Source organism: Nicotiana sylvestris, chromosome 7 (assembly GCF_000393655.2).
Source record: "Nicotiana sylvestris chromosome 7, ASM39365v2, whole genome shotgun sequence".
Lineage (NCBI taxonomy): Eukaryota > Viridiplantae > Streptophyta > Magnoliopsida > Solanales > Solanaceae > Nicotiana > Nicotiana sylvestris.
The window spans coordinates 83922213-83940571 of NC_091063.1; the positions used below are offsets into that span (position 1 = coordinate 83922213).

The 18359-nt window shown below is 34.6% G+C and overlaps 1 protein-coding gene across 1 annotated transcript; it reads right to left on the bottom strand.

Annotated features, from left to right (window-relative positions):
- Positions 1–4293: 4293 nt before the first annotated feature.
- On the bottom strand, positions 4294–10261 carry LOC104233618 (ABC transporter C family member 3-like). Its single transcript, XM_070150590.1, has 10 exons — positions 7726–10261; positions 7557–7643; positions 6843–7475; positions 6533–6697; positions 6101–6395; positions 5795–6009; positions 5409–5714; positions 5244–5307; positions 4926–5165; positions 4294–4844 (listed from the first exon to the last, which is right to left on the bottom strand). The coding sequence occupies exons 1-10, from the start codon at positions 10099–10101 to the stop codon at positions 4720–4722; spliced, it is 4506 nt and encodes a 1501-aa protein (XP_070006691.1). The 5' UTR covers positions 10102–10261; the 3' UTR covers positions 4294–4719.
- Between the last annotated feature and the right edge of the window lie 8098 nt (positions 10262–18359).

Genomic DNA, 18359 nt, shown 5'->3' on the forward strand with positions numbered 1-18359 from the left:
ATCAACTATGGCTGAAAAATGGACCCAAATCGCGGACAAGAGGACTTAAAAACATTCTGCCCAGGCTTCATCGAGGTGTACCTTGCGCTGTGCAGGTTGTACATCCTCTTACCATTTTCCCTGTTGTACACCTTCTGTTAAAACGCCTATAACTCCTTGTGGAAATATCCAAATGACAAACGGTTTGAATATTTAAAAACTATACTCGAAGATCTTTCATTTGATAGGATGTACACCATATAACTCTTTATATATTCCGAGATATGAACTTCTAAAGTACATCGGAAAATTCTATCAAAATTGATCCACCAGCCACATTCGATTCATCATAACTTTCTGATAGAATATCCAAATCATGAATGATTTAACTTTCTGGAAACTAGAATGTAAGGGATACAACTTTCATATTTTACACTTTTTCTGATTCCTTATATATTTCAAGATATGAGCTTCCAAACTGGACTCCTCGCACCAGAAATTTTCTGGTGCACAGCTGAAGTAAATATCTGCAACTTTTCCAAAGATGAAATAGTCACTTTAACCACCCCGAAACTCACCCGAGGCCACTGGGACCTCAACCAAAAGCGTCAACACATCCTAAAACATCATCCAAACTTGTTCCAATCATCAAAACACCTCAATTAACACCAAAACCATCAAATTACATCGAATTCAAGCCTAAGTTCTTCTAAAACTTCCAAAACACGGATTTGATCAAAACCCAACCAAACCACGTCCGAATGACCTGAAATTTTTCACACATATCCCAAATTACCTAACGAAGCTACAGAAACTCTCGGAATTCCATTCCGACTCTCGGATCAAAATCTCGCCTATCAATCGGAAATCTCCAAAATACTAACTTCACCAATTCAAGCCAAATTCTACACCGAACCTCCAAAACCACTTTCGATCACAATCCTAAGTCACAAATCATCTCCCGGAGCTAATTGAACCATCGGAATTCACATACGAGCCCTCTAACTCATAAGTCAACGTCAGGTTGATTTTTCCAACTTAAGCCTTCTTAAAAGAGACTAAATGTCTCATTTCCTACCAAAACCACTCCAAATCAACTCGATAACACAAGATACGGATAACGAAGCATGAAGAAACAGAAAATGGAAAAAACGGTGCGGTAACTCATGAGACGACGGGTCGGGTCGTCATAGTTAAGCAAACCGAGTGGTCGAGAATCGGGGTCCTCGAGCTGGCCTATATGGGGCCTCGAGGTCAAGCTAAGGGTTAGGCTATGAACGACCGATAAAGGACTAACAATTCTCAGAGCTTTGATCTGAGCTCTTTATGATCAATAATGAGTAATAAATAAAGAACAGTTAATGAAACACAATAAATGTAGGCAATAAATGTAAACAATAGAATCAAGGCAGAATGTGTTTAAGTTAGAGAGCAGAGAATGTTCTTGTATATTGAATATTGTCTGTGCAAAAAAATGGCAAGGGTCCTCTTTATATAGGAAGGGGAATCCCAACATAGTACATGTGCATTTATCACAAAGATATGCGGCTAGTACAACCATTTAATGCCACGGTACGGACTAGTACGTATTCTTATGGACTTGGTCAGCTCTAACCACTTGCCTTGGGAATCTCCCCCTCGTTCATCACAGCCACCAATCTGTACTGCCCCGAGGTCGGGCATAGGTAATCCTCGGGGTCGAGCCTCGAACTGTGCCTCGGGCCTTCTGAAGGCGGACCATGTGATGTCGTGGTGATCCCAAAATCGGACACCCCGATTTTATCCGTGTACAACCTGCAAAAGAAGAGTAAAGCCAACTGGATCAGATTAGGTGATGATAACACCAGTTACTTCTATTTAGTAATTAAACATAGGAAGATGAAACAAGTTATTATATAACTGAAGGATGCAGATGGCAATTGGCAAACAGACCTTGATATAATTGCAACCATGTTTGTATATTTCTATGAGGATCTATTGGGGAAGTGTTCAAGTACAAGAACTAAATCAGTGAAAGGTATCCTGAAGAATGATAAAACACTATCAACAGAACAACATATGGAACTAATAAAACCTTTTGGGGACAAAAATGTGAAGGAAGTAATGTTTTACATTGGTAGTAATAAAAGCCCAGGGCCTGATGGTCATGGCAGTGGGTTTTATAAAGCATCTTGGCAAGTGGTAGGGCAGGAAGTAACTGGGGCAGTGCTTTACCCAAGCAGATTAATACAACTAGCATTGCTCTTATAACTAAGGTGGATGTGCCAGAATATGCTAGCCAATTCAAACCAATCTCCTGCTGTATTGTCCTCTACAAATGTATATCTAAAATTATTTGTGATAGGTTGAAAGTTGTTGTGAAATACTTGATAGCTGATAACCAATTAGCTTTTGTGCAAGGGAGATCAATGATGCACAATGTGCTGATTTGACATGACCTCTTAAGACACTACAACAGGAGGACAAGTCCTAGATGTTTGATGAAAATTGATTTGAGGAAAGCTTATGATATGGTGAGTTGGGATTTTCTTGAGGAAGCTTTAATAGGCTTTAGATGTCCAGACATATTTGTTTAGTGGATCATGGTGTGTGTTTCAACAACTAGATTCTCTATTAAGGTGAATGGCGTGGGACATGGTTTCTTTGCAGGAAAGAGGGGCCTGAGGCAAGGTGATCCTATATCACCTTTACTATCTGTTATAGTCATGGAATACTTATCTAGAGCATTAAAGACAACCAGGATGCTCCCTGACTTCAGATTCCACCCAATTTGCAAAGGCTTGAGGCTTACTCACCTTATATTTGTTGATGATCTCATGCTATTCTGTAAGGGTAATGTAAGTTCAGTTAGGAAAGTTATTGAAGCTCTGCACCACTTTGGTAAGGTCTCGGGTTTGACTGCTAATCTGGACAAATCCAACATTTTTATAGTTGGGGTGGAGGAGAGCATAAGAGAGGACTATTAGCCATTAAAGGCTTTTCATTGGAGACATTTCCTATCAGATATCTAGGGCTGCCATTTTCCCTAAGAAATGGAGTAAAATATACTGCCAAATGTTAGTTGGCAAGATCACTCAAAGGATCTCTATTACATATGCTAAGCATACCTCTTATGCTGGCAGGCTGCAGATTATTAATGCAGTTTTGTTCTCATACACAATTTTTAGGGAACCAAATATATGGAGTCATAAACCTCCCTTAGACCGTAGTTGGTACTAGAAGAAATTGAATTCTCTTAAAGAGATAATACAAGATTAATATATTTAAGGCAAGTATAAGCTCACAAGCAAAGAAGAGTACTCAATCACTCGAAGTTACCTTGCCCTCATTGGCCAATACAACAAGCTTAAGGTAGCTACACTGGTATGGACAGCCTTGGCTCAGCCAAAGAACAGATGCATTATGTGGCTAGTAGTCCAAGAAAGATTACTTACCAAAGAAAGGATGCTTAAACTCCACATTCAGGTGGAAGATTCCAGCTACTATTTATGCAATGCCCAGGTGTTGGAAACCAATGCACACCTATTCAAGGAGTGTGATTGGAGTAAGTCAGTATGGCAGGCTGTGCTGGAATGTATATGGATAACAACACAAGTTGCTGATGCAAAGATCATGCTGTAATCTATAAAAAAAACACTGGAAAGTGTTTAAGAAGGAACCGGTAGCAGCCGTATGTGCAGCAATGATATATCACACTTGGGGAGCTAGGAATTGGAAGCCGTTTCGTGAAGTAATGTACATAGTACTGAGGTGATAAGACTAATAAAAAGGGAGATTAAGGAAAGGGTAGAGATGCTAAGTCCATCAAAGAAAGCACAAAAATGTAGAAGGTTAGTTCAGAATATACAGTGTAATTAAAGGATTACTATATTTTATTGAGGCCTAAAGTCTGCATTCAGAACTTAGGTGCTCTTTATTTTGTAATGGTTTTGGAGGTCAATGGTAATATTTACATTTGTTACCAAAAAAACTAGATGGCCAAATTAATTTTCACTATGATTTTTAAACTTTATTTTTATTTTTCTTTAGGTTAGGGTACTTTTTACTTGGTCAATATTATTATAATTTTTTTAAGAAATACTGAATAATTTAAGTCACTGATATTTATAATTTGACCCATGCCGTGCTAATTATTTCACTTGATAAACAACAAATATAAAATTTAAACTCATAAATACTTTTCCCATTTTTACTATTTGTTTTATCTTTATTGTACAAAAAAAGAGGAAAATTTTTATAGTTCACTATAGATGAGAGTCATGAAACATAAACAGCTAGTCTTCCCAATGAATTTTTCCTTTGTTACACAAGGAGTTTATCGTAAAAGTGTTTCATTTAGCTTATACGGCAAAATTCGACACTAGTAATTTCACTTTCAACTCTCAACAAAAAGGTTACTTCTTTTACCCAGAAGGAGCAAAATCCGTGCACTCTTAACTAACTAATCACTTGACTCAACATACATTCAAATTATTGTAAACACAAAGTTACGTATACATTTTCTCATCAAAAAGTCTAAACAAAAACAAATGCCACTAGATATAGGTTTCTTTCCCTGCCATAGGATTGTTGCAGTTTCCCTCAAGCCACAGGCATGACCTGCATTTCGCTGGTTCTTGTTCAAGCTATGATGTCCCCAGACGGAAACTCAAAACACTATCGACTAAGGTACTCGTCTAGAGTCCCCTAATTTTCATCATCATCGTCGTGTAACATTATTAACGAAGATTAGTTTGAGACTCACATGTCTGAAACATTCTCAAAACTTGAATTTGACCTCATACTATACTCTGCCACGAGCTTAGCAAACAATGAGGATTCGTTCTCTAACAACCTGGCTGGAGTGTCGTATTCAGCAATGAGCCCTGCAGCATAGCATAAAAAAAAAGGTAACTACCAAGAATTTCCTTCTCTGCTTGCTCCAGAACATAAACGATGATTCTTACCGTGATCTAATAGTAGGACCATATCACTGTCAAGCACAGATGTAATCCTATGAGCAATGGTTATAACCGTGGAATCAGAGAAGTGCAGCCTTAGAGTTTGCTGAATAAGATTATCAGTTGCAGTGTCGACAGATGCTGTAGCCTCGTCAAGGACCAGGACCTTGCTCTTTTTCAGTAGCACACGGCCAAGGCAGACCAGCTGCCTTTGGCCTACACTCCAGTTCTCTCCATTCTCAGATACTGCAGCAACGCAATGAAGATAATTATTACAGCTCTAAAGTGGAAATCATCAGAAAATGATGTGGTTCTTGAAGTTACCTGTAGAATAAAGTTTGCCTTCTTTCTTCCTCACTTCTTCTCCTAGCTGACACTTATCGAGCGCCTGAAGCATAACATCAAACAAAGTTTCTCAATAAAATAAAATTTATCATTTTCCTATCTGAAACAAAAGAAATCCAAAAATAGGCAAAACCAAGCTGTCACCTCCCAAATTTGTTCATCTGAATACTCTTCAAGCGGGTCTAGGTTGCTGCGAACTGTTCCCTCAAACATAGTTGGATCCTGTGGAATTATACTCAATCTAGACCGTAGATCATGCAGACCAATTGAGGAGATGCTGATACCATCTATTTTTATTTGTCCAGCAGCTGGTTCAACTATGCGGAAGAGTGTCTGTATTAGAGTAGATTTACCGCTGCCTGTCCTACCGACAATTCCAGTCTTCTTTCCACCAAAGAAAGTGCATGTAAGGCCTCGCAACACGAGAGGCATGTGAGGAGCATATCGGACCTATTAAAAGTTTTCAGATATATCAACCCATACCAACAAATTAACCTGCATAATTAACACCAGAGAATAACTTAATTTACCTGAAGATTGCTAAAATCAACCTCTCCACAAGATGGCCAGTTAGGGTCTGGTCTGTTAGATTCTATGATAAGAGGAGGTTCACTTGGAAGAGCAGTATACTGAAGTATTCTTTCAACAGAAATAATTTTATTTTCCATCATACAAAGATTCCAAACAACCCAAGCTTGTATTATGTTCAGATTAAGCCCATATGTAACAGCTAAGCCAGCAACACCTGTAAATCAAGAAACGGAGAAAATGTGCTCTTAAGAGTTATTCGACACAACAAACTTCAAGGAAAGAAAACATGAAGATAGAGAACTTACTTGGGTCAATTGTTCCAACAGGGAGAGAGATCAAGAAAATCAAAGAGAAAGCAAAAGTGATCAGAGATAACATATCCAAACGCATACAAAGCCACTCCATTGCAGCAGCGATGTGAAACTTAGGCCGAGAATAATTGTCTATCAATTTCATACTTGTGTCCTGGAATCTAGATTCCTGATCGAAACTTCTAATTGTGCTTGATCCTGAAATTGTCTCGGCAAAGTGCTGTATTACTGGAGCTTTGCATGTCCCATTTAGCCGTGCCAGTTCTCGTGCTGATGGTATGTAATATTGCTGCAATGGAAACAAACTCACCACTTAAATGTAACTCACGTTTATGAATGCCGCTAAAGTTATGACTCACTTTGTGAAAAAGCATATAGTAGAATTATTGTGAAGGCAAAGAACACGAAAAAGGTGGTCGTAGCAACCTCCAACCAGATGCAAACTGCAATGACCGGAATAAAGACAATGAAGACCTGCCATGCAACTTGTGACATTACTCCAATAATTCCTAAAAGCTGTATTATTGTGAAGGCAAAGGATCCAACTTGAAAGGGAACATTCAGATCAACTGCACTTTGATCTGTCGATGCCTGTTTTCATACCAAAGTACATTTGAGTTAATTCTGAAATTACTAGTTAATTTTCACAAAATATTGATTAGTCATGTAACAGAAAGATTTACACTAAAAAGGAAAAAAAAGGGGGTAAATAAAGAAAATGTAATCATTCACTTACTCTGTTTAGAATCCGCCCACTCGGTGTGGCATCGAAGAAGGACATTGGAGCACGGAAAATGCAAAGATGCATTTTATGGAAAAGCAAAGAGGCTGTCTTATATCCAGCGGTAACAAGAAGCATGGTTCTAGCAAGGATGCATAAAGCACTTGCAATTCCTAAAGCAACATAGACAATGATGAGAGTAGAACTCCCAACAGGAGGTGGCTCACTCTTTGAGACGGGAGTTGCCCACGCCATCCAATAATTGCTTCCAATTTGAAGGAGCTGAAAACCAACTTGTGCCAACAGCATAAATGGCACAAGAGCACCTCCATATGCAGTTGTTATATATTTCCAGTAAACTGAAAAACCAACACTACCTTTCTCTCTTTCCTCCTCCTGAACAATTTGTCCCTTTGTTCCAACAATATCATCCACTTTACCATTTTGGCCATCTGAAATATTTTTATCCTTCTGTACATTTGTATTATCACCAGTCATTTCCTCACTCTTTCTCAATGCTTCTCCCTTAACTGTGTCAATTGCTGTTAAAGCTTCTTGGTGAGCACCCACAAGTTCCATGAAGTCACTACCTAATTTGAGAAGATAATTGTATTTCCCAGCTTCACTGATCCTTCCATCTTTCATGACCTGAAGAGAAATATCATAGTCAAATGAGTTAAGTCTATATATAATATTAAGAAAACAATAATTATTCAAAGGAAAGAGTACCAAGATCAAATCCGCAGCAGGCAAAAACTCCACTTGATGTGTAACATATAAAACTGTTTTTGAATTCAATAGCCCCATTATACATTCCTGCAATTAAAGAATGGTCAATCAAGTGGCTAGGTAAAATATATCAAGCATGAAAATAAAGCATATATATGAAAGGACTTACATTGAAGAGATGGGATCCGGTATGAGCATCCACAGCACTGAACGGATCATCAAACAGGTAAACATCAGCATCTTGGTAAAGAGCACGAGCAATCTGTATTCTCTGCTTCTGTCCACCGCTCAAATTAATGCCCCGCTCCCCTATTTCTGTTTGATCGCCAAAAGAGAGAATTTCCAGGTCTTTCTTTAAGGAGCACGCTTCAAGAACTTTATCATACTTCTCCCTCTGCATCTCTTTACCAAATAATATGTTCTCCTCTATCTTTCCACTTTGTATCCAGGGCGACTGTGCAACATAAGCCTTCGTTCCGCTGAGTTTAATAGTCCCTGATAATTTGGGCATCTCTCCTAAAATGCTAGACAGTAAGCTTGATTTTCCTGAACCAACTGTACCACAAATGGCAACTCTCATGCCATTAAGCACTCTAAGATTTACATCCTTTAGAAGTGGAGTCGATATGGATGCATCCCAAGCGAAGTTCCCACCTACAATCTCAATTGCTTCATCAGAACTACCTTTTGGAAGCTTCTCTATGACATCGGGCTGCAAGTCATCAAGAGAAAGGAAAGATGCAATACGATCAAGAGAAACTTTGGTTTGAGCAATCATTGAAATTGTATCTGGGAGATTGTAGATGGGCTCTTGAAGAATTCTAAATGTCGCAAGTGCAGACAATATCTTCCCAGATTCAAGTGGGATTCCCATAAGCATTGCAGCGCCAAAGGTCGTCACAGAAACAAATGTAGGAGCAACCCAGAAGACAAAAGTAGTCATAGCTGATGTGTACACATATTTCATCAACCATCCTGCCTCTGTAGTCCTGAGGTCCAAGATCCTGGACAGAAACTTCATCTCCCAAGCTTGAAGCTTGAGTATTCTCATATTCCTTAAGACTTCAGATGTAGCCTTCATCCTTCTATCTTTCGATTCCATGAGTTTCTCCTGAAACTTCTCCTGCAAACTCCCTAAAGGGATGTTTGCCAACATCACAATTATTGTAGCAACAAACGCAGCGATAGCAGCTAGGCCAAGATTTTTATAGAGTATCATCAATGCCAGAGCAACTTGTATGATTACCATCCAAGGATCATGCATATACCAACCGAAGTCACCAATCCTCTCGGCATCAACTGTCATAAAATTGATGATCTCTCCACTAGTGTGGCTTTGCTTTGACTGACAGGAGAGGGTTAAACCCTTGTTGTAGATTTTGGAAACCAGTGCTGCCCGTGCCCTATACCCTCCCTGCTGCACCTTGAAAAACCAATGCCTTTGCGCCAAACACTCTACCAACTTTGCAACGAAGAATGCAGCCACTAAGACATAACCTTCATTATCAAAGTCTCGTTTTCCATTCAGATACTGAACTAAGGTATCAATGAGGTACGGGCCAACATAAGACGCCAAAGCGTAAAGAAGCACGAAGAGAGCCGATAACACTATCTCCTTCCGTGCTGTGAAAACCAAAGCCTTCACCAGCATAAAGGTAGTCACACGGTTACTATTTCCCCCACCCACAGATTCTAGTTTTTCTCTAAAAATAGGAAAACTCCCTTTGACACTATCATCAAAGTGAAGCTGAGGAACATCCTCAAGGTCTAATGTTTTCTTGTTGCCAACAGAAATTAGGGGACCCATCCAAGAGAAAGTAAAGAGACTAAAAATGTTAGCATTGGCATAAGGGGTGACAGTTTGATCCCCAGTAGACTTCTTTGAGTCCATGCCATTGGCAACACTACCATTTAAGAGGGGTTCCTGAAGCATATTCTCCTCACTCTCTTTTTTAACAATAAACCCAACAAAGCAGAAGAATAACCCCATAAGAGTGAAAATAACATCAGGGATACAAAATTGAGTTGGTAAAGATTGGTTCTTTTCCCCATAAACAAGGTCTATAACAAGGCAATAACAAGAAACAAAGAAGAAAAGCCCCCACCAAACTCTTAAAACAAGAGGGTATTTGGTTTCACAAGAATTAAGGAACTGGGTGTGCAAGAAAACAGAGATTGACAACCAAGCTAGCAACTTTAATGCAAAATCCAAAAGGGTTATAATTTTTTCTTCTGACCAACCATTTCTATACCAATAAAAATGAGTTAACAAACATAACACAAAGCTAAAGATGGCTAGACCTATTGAACAAAACAAGGTTGATTTGTAGTACAAGAACCTAGCATTCCTAGTACTACTCTGTTTGTGGCCAGCATTATTGTCCCTCCTGATTGTATTCCAACAACACAACCCAAGAATTACAAGGAACAATCCCAGGTGCAAAGAACAACTAATGACACGTAAGAAAATGGGGTTTAGGAGGGATTCATCAACGCCAACATACCTCAAAGATTGAAACACAGACATGCCCTTTGCAATTTCCATGATGTTTTTTTGGAGGTCTCAGAGGTTCAAGGTTAGATTTTAAGGGACACGTCAGGTTTCCTCTATATTGTGGTTTCGTGATGAATTATGGGCTTTAGCTTATGAGTGCTCTTTCATTGGTCTGGTATGTATATACTACTCCATTTGATTATTACTCCCTTTTTTTCCAACTTTGATTTGATTGATTAAATATAATAATGAATATAAGGTGGGAAATTGAAAAAGGTGGTGAAAATAGGGAAAAGGGAGAGACAAGTCAAAGCTGTGTTTACGTGGTGGCCAAGACTGGGTGACGGAGAGAACAAATTAACAAGTGATAAGAACTAAAGGACAATTGGGAAGAAGAAAATACAACCCTTTTTTGTTTTATTTGCTAAATTTTCTTAAACAAACCTATTTTGGTAGATTTAATATTTATAAATATTTTATGAATTCAAAACATCAAATGCATTATTTGAGCAAAAACTAATGATTTCGGCCGAACCTGCATGGCAACTTATGCCTCCGCCCCTGTGTATACTTTTTATTTATAATTATCTAGTATTCAAAAGTTAGTAGCTCAAGTAATTTAAATTTGTGTTGTGTATTTTTATTTAAGCTCGAACGCGAAAATTTTAGTAAGATAAAGGATCATGTTCATTCCGTCACCACATCTCTCAATTATATATATATATATATATATATATATATATATATATATATATATATATATATATATACCAGTAGTGATTTTTTGTTACTCTCAAATCTTAATAATCATCACAAGATTGAACTAATCTCTATATTATATTAAAAGGAGAGTAGTGAAGCATGTGGTTAAGCCAAGTGGCAAGCTAAAAAGAAGCCACTTGGCAATTTAAAGACAACATTAAAAATTTGAATCATAAATGGAAACATAATTAATGGAAGTAGTTAATGAATCTTATACTTAATCTAAATAGATCTTAGACAAATTTAATCTATATATCTACATTTAAATTTATATTTATAAGTATATTTATATCTATATTGATTCACCCATAGATTTTTTTTTATTAGCTAGAGATATTGGAGGTAAAAATTAATTAAAAATTCTAATCGAAAAAAATAAAAAAATATAGAAAGACGTAATTGAGATAACCTACGACTATTTATACATTAGAGTAAGTTAAAATATAAAATAAAATTAAAATTTACTTAAGTTATTAAAGATATATCTATATTATATTAAAAGGAGAGTAGTGAAGCATGTGGTTAAGCCAAGTGGCAAGCTAAAAAGAAGTCACTTGGCAATTTAAAGACAACATTAAAAATTTGAATCATAAATGGAAACATAATTAATGGAAGTAGTTAATGAATCTTATACTTAATCTAAATAGATCTTAGACAAATTTAATCTATATATCTACATTTAAATTTATATTTATAAGTATATTTATATCTATATTAATTCACCCATATATTTTTTTTATTAGCTAGAGATATTGGAGGTAAAAATTAATTAAAAATTCTAATCGAAAAAAATAAAAAAATATAGAAAGACGTAATTGAGATAACCTACGACTATTTATACATTAGAGTAAGTTAAAATATAAAATAAAATTAAAATTTACTTAAGTTATTAAAGATATATTGATTATATTAAAAGGAGAGTAGTGAAGCATGTGGTTAAGCCAAGTGGCAAGCTAAAAAGAAGCCACTTGGCAATTTAAAGACAACATTAAAAATTCTTAGACAAATTTAATCTATATATCTACATTTAAATTTATATTTATAAGTATACTTATATCTATATTGATTCACCCATAGATTATTTTTTTTATTAGCTAGAGATATTGGAGGTAAAAATTAATTAAAAATTCTAATCGAAAAAAATAAAAAAATATAGAAAGACGTAATTGAGATAACCTACGACTATTTATACATTAGAGTAAGTTAAAATATAAAATAAAATTAAAATTTACTTAAGTTATTAAAGATATATTGAGTTTAAAAATTAAATAAATTCAAGCAGCAAAATAAGATCTTAAATAAAGTATATAAATTATTTATAAGGTAAGAAAAAACTTAAATAATCAGTAAAAAAATATTTTAAAAATAAGAATAATAAAGTCATATTAATATTGATAAATCGGGCAAACGAATATTTTATACGTAAATATTACTACAACATTCAGATATAATGTGTTCAAACAATTAAGAAAATATTTTTTTATTAATATTTGAATTGAGTACAGTAAGTTTAAGTTTGAAAGTATAACATAATTCTTTAAAAATGTAGTCAAATATAGAAAATAGAATAATAAAACTTATTTGAATTTGAGAAAGTTTTTTAATTTTTATCTATATTATATTAGAATGAATGTAGTAGAAATAAATATTAAATTCAAACAAGCTAATAAAAATCCACACGACAATGTAATAATATTAGGTATTTAATAATATAATATAAAAAATAAATAATAAATAGAGAAAAAATAAAAATTCAGGTTTTTTATCATAGAGAAGAAGGGTAAAACTTATTTAAATTTGAGATGGGAAAGTTTTTTATATTATGATAAGAAAATTCATAATATGGATAAGTCCACGTAACTCAAGTCTAATGGATAAAATCAAAAACTAAAAATATTGAATAATAGAAATAAATTAGAGATAATATGAGATATTTATAAATCATAAGTTTAAAAAATAAAATAAATTAAATATACAATGCTTAAAATCTTATTAAAATTTAAATAATTTAAAATTTTCGAGCAATATTTTTAAAACAAAATAAATATTTATTTTATGATTAGAAATTATATATTTATCTATATTATATTAAAGAATAGTAGATTATAATGATATTAAAAAAAATTATAAGTTAATGAAAAGCCACATAAAACGTAATAAGACTAATATAATAGATTAAAAATTAGCAAAATTATTAAAAAATTATTATTAGAAATGAAAGGGAAAGGCTATTTGAATTTGAAATTAGAAATTTGTTAAAACTACGATTAGAATGTCCAAACTATGGATAATATCACGAAATTGAAGTCTTATTTATGAAAAAATATTAAAATAGAAAATAAATTTCTAATATAGGTAATTTTACTAATAAAAATTAAAGATTAAATTTGTATTAAATCTAAAAAAGAAAGAAAATTTACGTAAGAAATAAAATGATAATGAAAATATTACTACAACATTAACATATAATGTGTTCAAACAACAAAGAAAATATTTTTCTATGATTAATATCTGAATTGAGTGCAGTTAGTTTAAGTTTGAATATATAGTATAATATTTTAAAAATGCGGTCCAATTTAGAAAATAGAATGATAAGAATTATTTGAATTTGAGATGAGATTTTTTTTATTTCATAAGTTTTTATTTTTTAAAATATTATGTAAAGAAATAAAATGACAATAAACATATTACTACATATATATAATATGTTCAAACAATTAAGAAATTATTTTTCTATGATTAAAATAAAATTTTAATAATATAAATAACTTTCTAATGTAGGTAATTTTACTAATGAAAATTAAAAATTAAATTTGTATCTTAAAGTTAAAAAATAAATAACTGCATCTAATACAAAAATAGTTATAAGAGAACTCAATATATTTGTAACATAATCATCAAATATATATATTAATATTTTAGACTAATTCAATTTTATAATTTAAAATAAAATATGATATTATTATGGTTAAAGGTAAAAAAAATTAATATAAAAATAATTAAAATTTATAGTAGGGAAGAGAATGTTGTAAAACAATAGAGATAGTGTGAGGATACTTATACATTAAATTAATTTAAAAATAAATAAATTAAAAAAATTAATTATATTTAAAAATATTACAATAAGTTTAAATGATTAAAAAAATTGAATGCATAAAAATATACCAAATTTCAACTATAAAATATTTATAGTTATTAAAGACTATTAAAAGAATAATAAGAAAGATATTAATTAAGATAATAAAAAATTATATGATAGTAAAATAATTTTAAATAATAAATAATACAATAACTATAAGAAAAAAAAGAATTTGCATAAAAATAATGTGATGAATAAGACATATTTAACTTTTAGATAAAAACAAAGTGATAGTAAGAAGTTTGTTAAAATAATATGATCTAATGTGCTCAAACAAGACAGATCGCAACATGATATGTTTAGTATTCTTTGATACTGACAGCAAAACGAAGTGCAAGTACTAAAATCAAGTAGTTAGGTTGCTACAAATAAAAAACAAAATAGGTTGTGCACTACGAGATTTGAACAATAATTTCATATCCTACTTCATAATTAATATCTAATGTTATATAATTTTTATCTGAGAGGTTTATATTTTAAGGTTATTTGCACATGATTCAAATAACCAACATCACAGTTTAACATGATTTGTGTCCGCACATCGCACGAGTACTAATACTAGTATCATATAAAGAAAATACCCTTGTTTAGAAACAAGATAAACATCATTCCATTTTACCCTTCTTTAAAATCCCTATTCAGCTATTAGAAATTATTTAAACAATAAATACTACTATGAGCTTTCCTTTTTTGGTGTAGATACTAGGATTTTAGTTTTATCTTTTTAAACCTCTAAAGTTTACTTATTTCGAGAATTAAAAATTTAGAAGTACCGTTTGGAAGAGCTTCTCTTTTCAAAATGATTGGTATAATAAATCTTCTATTATCTATTCTAATTGCAGCTCTTAGTTTATTATAATATTCTTTATATTTTGCTGTTTGTGTTGTAGTTGCGAAAAAGTAAAGGGAATTAATCTAATTTGAGAAAGTACATTAAATAAGATTTTTCTTTTCAAAATACAGTATGAAGTTCATTTAAACAAGGAAAGCTCCTTAAATTTACTCATAAAACTCTTTTTTCTTTAAATAGAAAAAGGAATTCTTTATAAAAGCTCTTTAACGTACATGGTAGGGGTCTATTTGGAAACAGTCTCTCTACCCTAGGGTAGGGGTAAGGTCTGCGTACACACTACCCTCCCCAGACCTCACTAAGTGGGATTATACTGGGTTGTTGTTGTTGTTGTTGTTGTTGTTTAACGTACATGGTCCAACTAAATAAGAGTCCGAAACTTAAATAGTGCCAAAAATGGCACAAAATACGTTTCTACTGTTAAAAAAAGTTACATAAATACATAAAACGCAGTATTATATTGCGTTTTATTAAAAAAATATTTTTTTTTTAGGAAAACGAATTACAATACTGCGCTTAACTTAAACGCAGTATTGTACTGTGTTTCCCTATAATAAGAATATCTGAAACGTATTATTATACTGCATTTTACTCTAATTTTTGGGCCCACCAATAAGTGTTCTGCGGATAACTGACATAACAATAATTCAAATACATAAAATGTGGTATTGTACTGCGTTTTACATAAAAAAATTCTGCACCCAAACTCGGACTTGCCTTATTTAAAGGCGTTTCAATTTTATGAAAATCCATTCAATACTTTTTCAAACTTCCGTTCATACTTCTCTCTTCTTCTTATTAATCATTTTTTTATAATGTTTGAAGAGCCAAAAATAAGGGTTTCATTATATTCGGGGGGTGAGGGGGGTGAGGTTGTGCTGGAGAATAACTCTGTGAGGTATAGCTCACCTCCACGGTGTCATGTTAAATTGCCGCTTACAATGGAATACGATAAATTGGTATCGTTGTTACATACAAAAATGAGTGTGAGGAAGCGTTCGGTTAACCTTAAAGTAACCGGTAGATTTTCGTATTCAGTGACTCCGCAAGGGTTTGTTTATTATTCTGAGCTTAACATCGAAGATGATGAAACTCTTAGAGATTTTTTGCGGATTCCGGATGAATACAAGGAATTTATTGTAATAAAATTGTTGGAAATATACGTCAAGGTTGAAGACGTTCCCAATAATGAGGGCATGCATAGTAGGGATAACCCCCAGTCATCGGGTGGTTATTCTGGAGCAGTTTTTGCCGGACAGAATGCTGATGAAAGAGTTTGCCTTGATTTAAACTTGTCACCACCGGCGAATGAGCAGCCACAGAATAATTTTTTGACTTTATATAATTCACAAGACGACTGGTAAACTTCAATTTTTCTACGTTTTAGCATTGTTTATTTTATGTTTTAATTAGATTTGTATTAACACTCATATTTTTCATAGGGAGTACCATCCGGATATGAATTTTACAGGTTATGACCCCGCCCCTAGTTGGAATATGCGTAGTTCTGGAGTATTGGACCACGGTGGTCCATCCGGGAGTCATCACCAACAAGAAAATATCCATCATGAAACGTCAAGACAGTACGACTTGTAAGTAAAGTGATATAGCTATATGTAAAGTATTTATCTAGTTGGGTAACTCATTATTATGTTCTTTTTGTGCAGTGATAACGAGCTTCTTGATGTTCCTGACCTCATACAGTTGCCCATAAACGACGTATTGACTCGTGATTTGGCAGATGCGCAGAGTTAGGAAGATGATAGTGATTATGACAACAATACGGATGAGTCTGGAGATGACACACCCTTCCCTGATGAGGGTGATGATGAGGAGGAAGTGAATGTTGAACCTGAGCTGACGAGGGAGCATGTTCCTCCACCTCCCGCTAGACCATGAGTGTACGAGTCCCACGTGCCATTTCATGAGCGAAATATTCCCTACCTTGATAATTTGCCAAGTATGCCGAACGTGGATGCCCTTACAACGGTTGATGACGAAATTCGATCAGCGATGTGGGATGAGTCTAGACCAGCAGTTTTGACAAAGGGCATGTATTTCCCCGATAAAGCTCGCCTAATTAGGGTTGTAAAATTCTACAGTGTAAGAGTGTGCCGTGAGATGACGGTAAGGGAGTCAACTCAGAGGTATACAAGGCCGTAGAGACTTTATAGGTTGTCACTGGATGTTGCGTGCCAGCAAGAAAAAATCAGGTTTGTGGAAAGTTGGTCAATTTATTAGCACCAATAGATGTGAAATGGACACATTCAATGAGAATTATTTCAACCTGGATGTAGACTTGATTTCTCTTATCTTGATTTCATATTTGGAAGTGTTCACTAGGTTCAAGATTAAAGTGTGTATTACAGCTGTCCACCAGGAGTATGGTTGTACTATAACCAAAAGAAAGGCATATCTCGGTCGCAAACGTTCCTTTGAACTTATTTATGGCGACTGGGATAAGTCTTTTTCATCGCTGCCCCAGGTACATGGCCGCACTACAACACTTTAACCCCGGGACTATTGTTGAATAGAGGCTTGAGCGGAGTCCGGACAGACCAGAATATATTTTTAACTATGTGTTCTGGTCATTTAAAGCAGCAATTGATGGTTTTATGCATTGTCGTCCTGTAATTTCCATAGACGGTACTCATGTCTATGGAAAGTATGATATTAAGCTTTTGATTGCAGTTGCAGTAGATGCCAACAGACAAATATTTCCACTAGCTTTTGCCATTTGTGCCAACAAAAGCGAAGAGACGTGGACATTTTTCCTGAACCACTTGAAGCAGCACGTTGTCAAACAGCGTTCAGGTATTTGTCTAATATCTAATCGACATGGTGGTATTTTAAGTTCTGTACGGCACTTGCCTGAATGGAAGGAACCCTATGCATACCACCGTTACTGTGTGAGGCACCTGAAGGCCAATTTCCAGAAGAAATATCCTGACAAGGCCTTGCATGACTTAATGTGAATGGTTGTAACTGAGAACCAGCAGTGCAAATTCATGAGGCGCATGGAAGCGATCCGACAGCTAGATCCACGAGCCTATACTTGGCTGATGGGACATGAGCTTCACATGTGGACATTGCATGTTGATTGCGGTAGAAGATGGGGAGCCCAAACTACAAATGTGTCGGAGTCATTCAACGGCTTGTTGAAGTCTGCCCGTGGATTGCCTGTCACTCCCATGGTCCGTATGGCATTCAAACAGAGTGCGGAGAGGTTAGTTGAAAGGCATGGAGCTGCATCGGCATTGATGGACAGGGGGGTGTTCAATTTATGACAATACCCATGAGAAGATTTGAAAGGTACAGGAGGCGAGCACATTGGCATTCATTTCTACAGTGCGATCATGACCGGGGTATTTTTGAAGTTAAGACCGCTATCTGCGGACACCGTGGGAATAATCTACAGACGGTGAATGAAGCCAGAAGGTTGTGTTCATGTGGAAAATGGACCATCTACCACATGTCGTGCGCACATGCGTTGAAGTGCTTTCAACAAGTTGGTTTTGGGGCAACCAACTATATTGATAGGCAATACAGTGTTGTTGC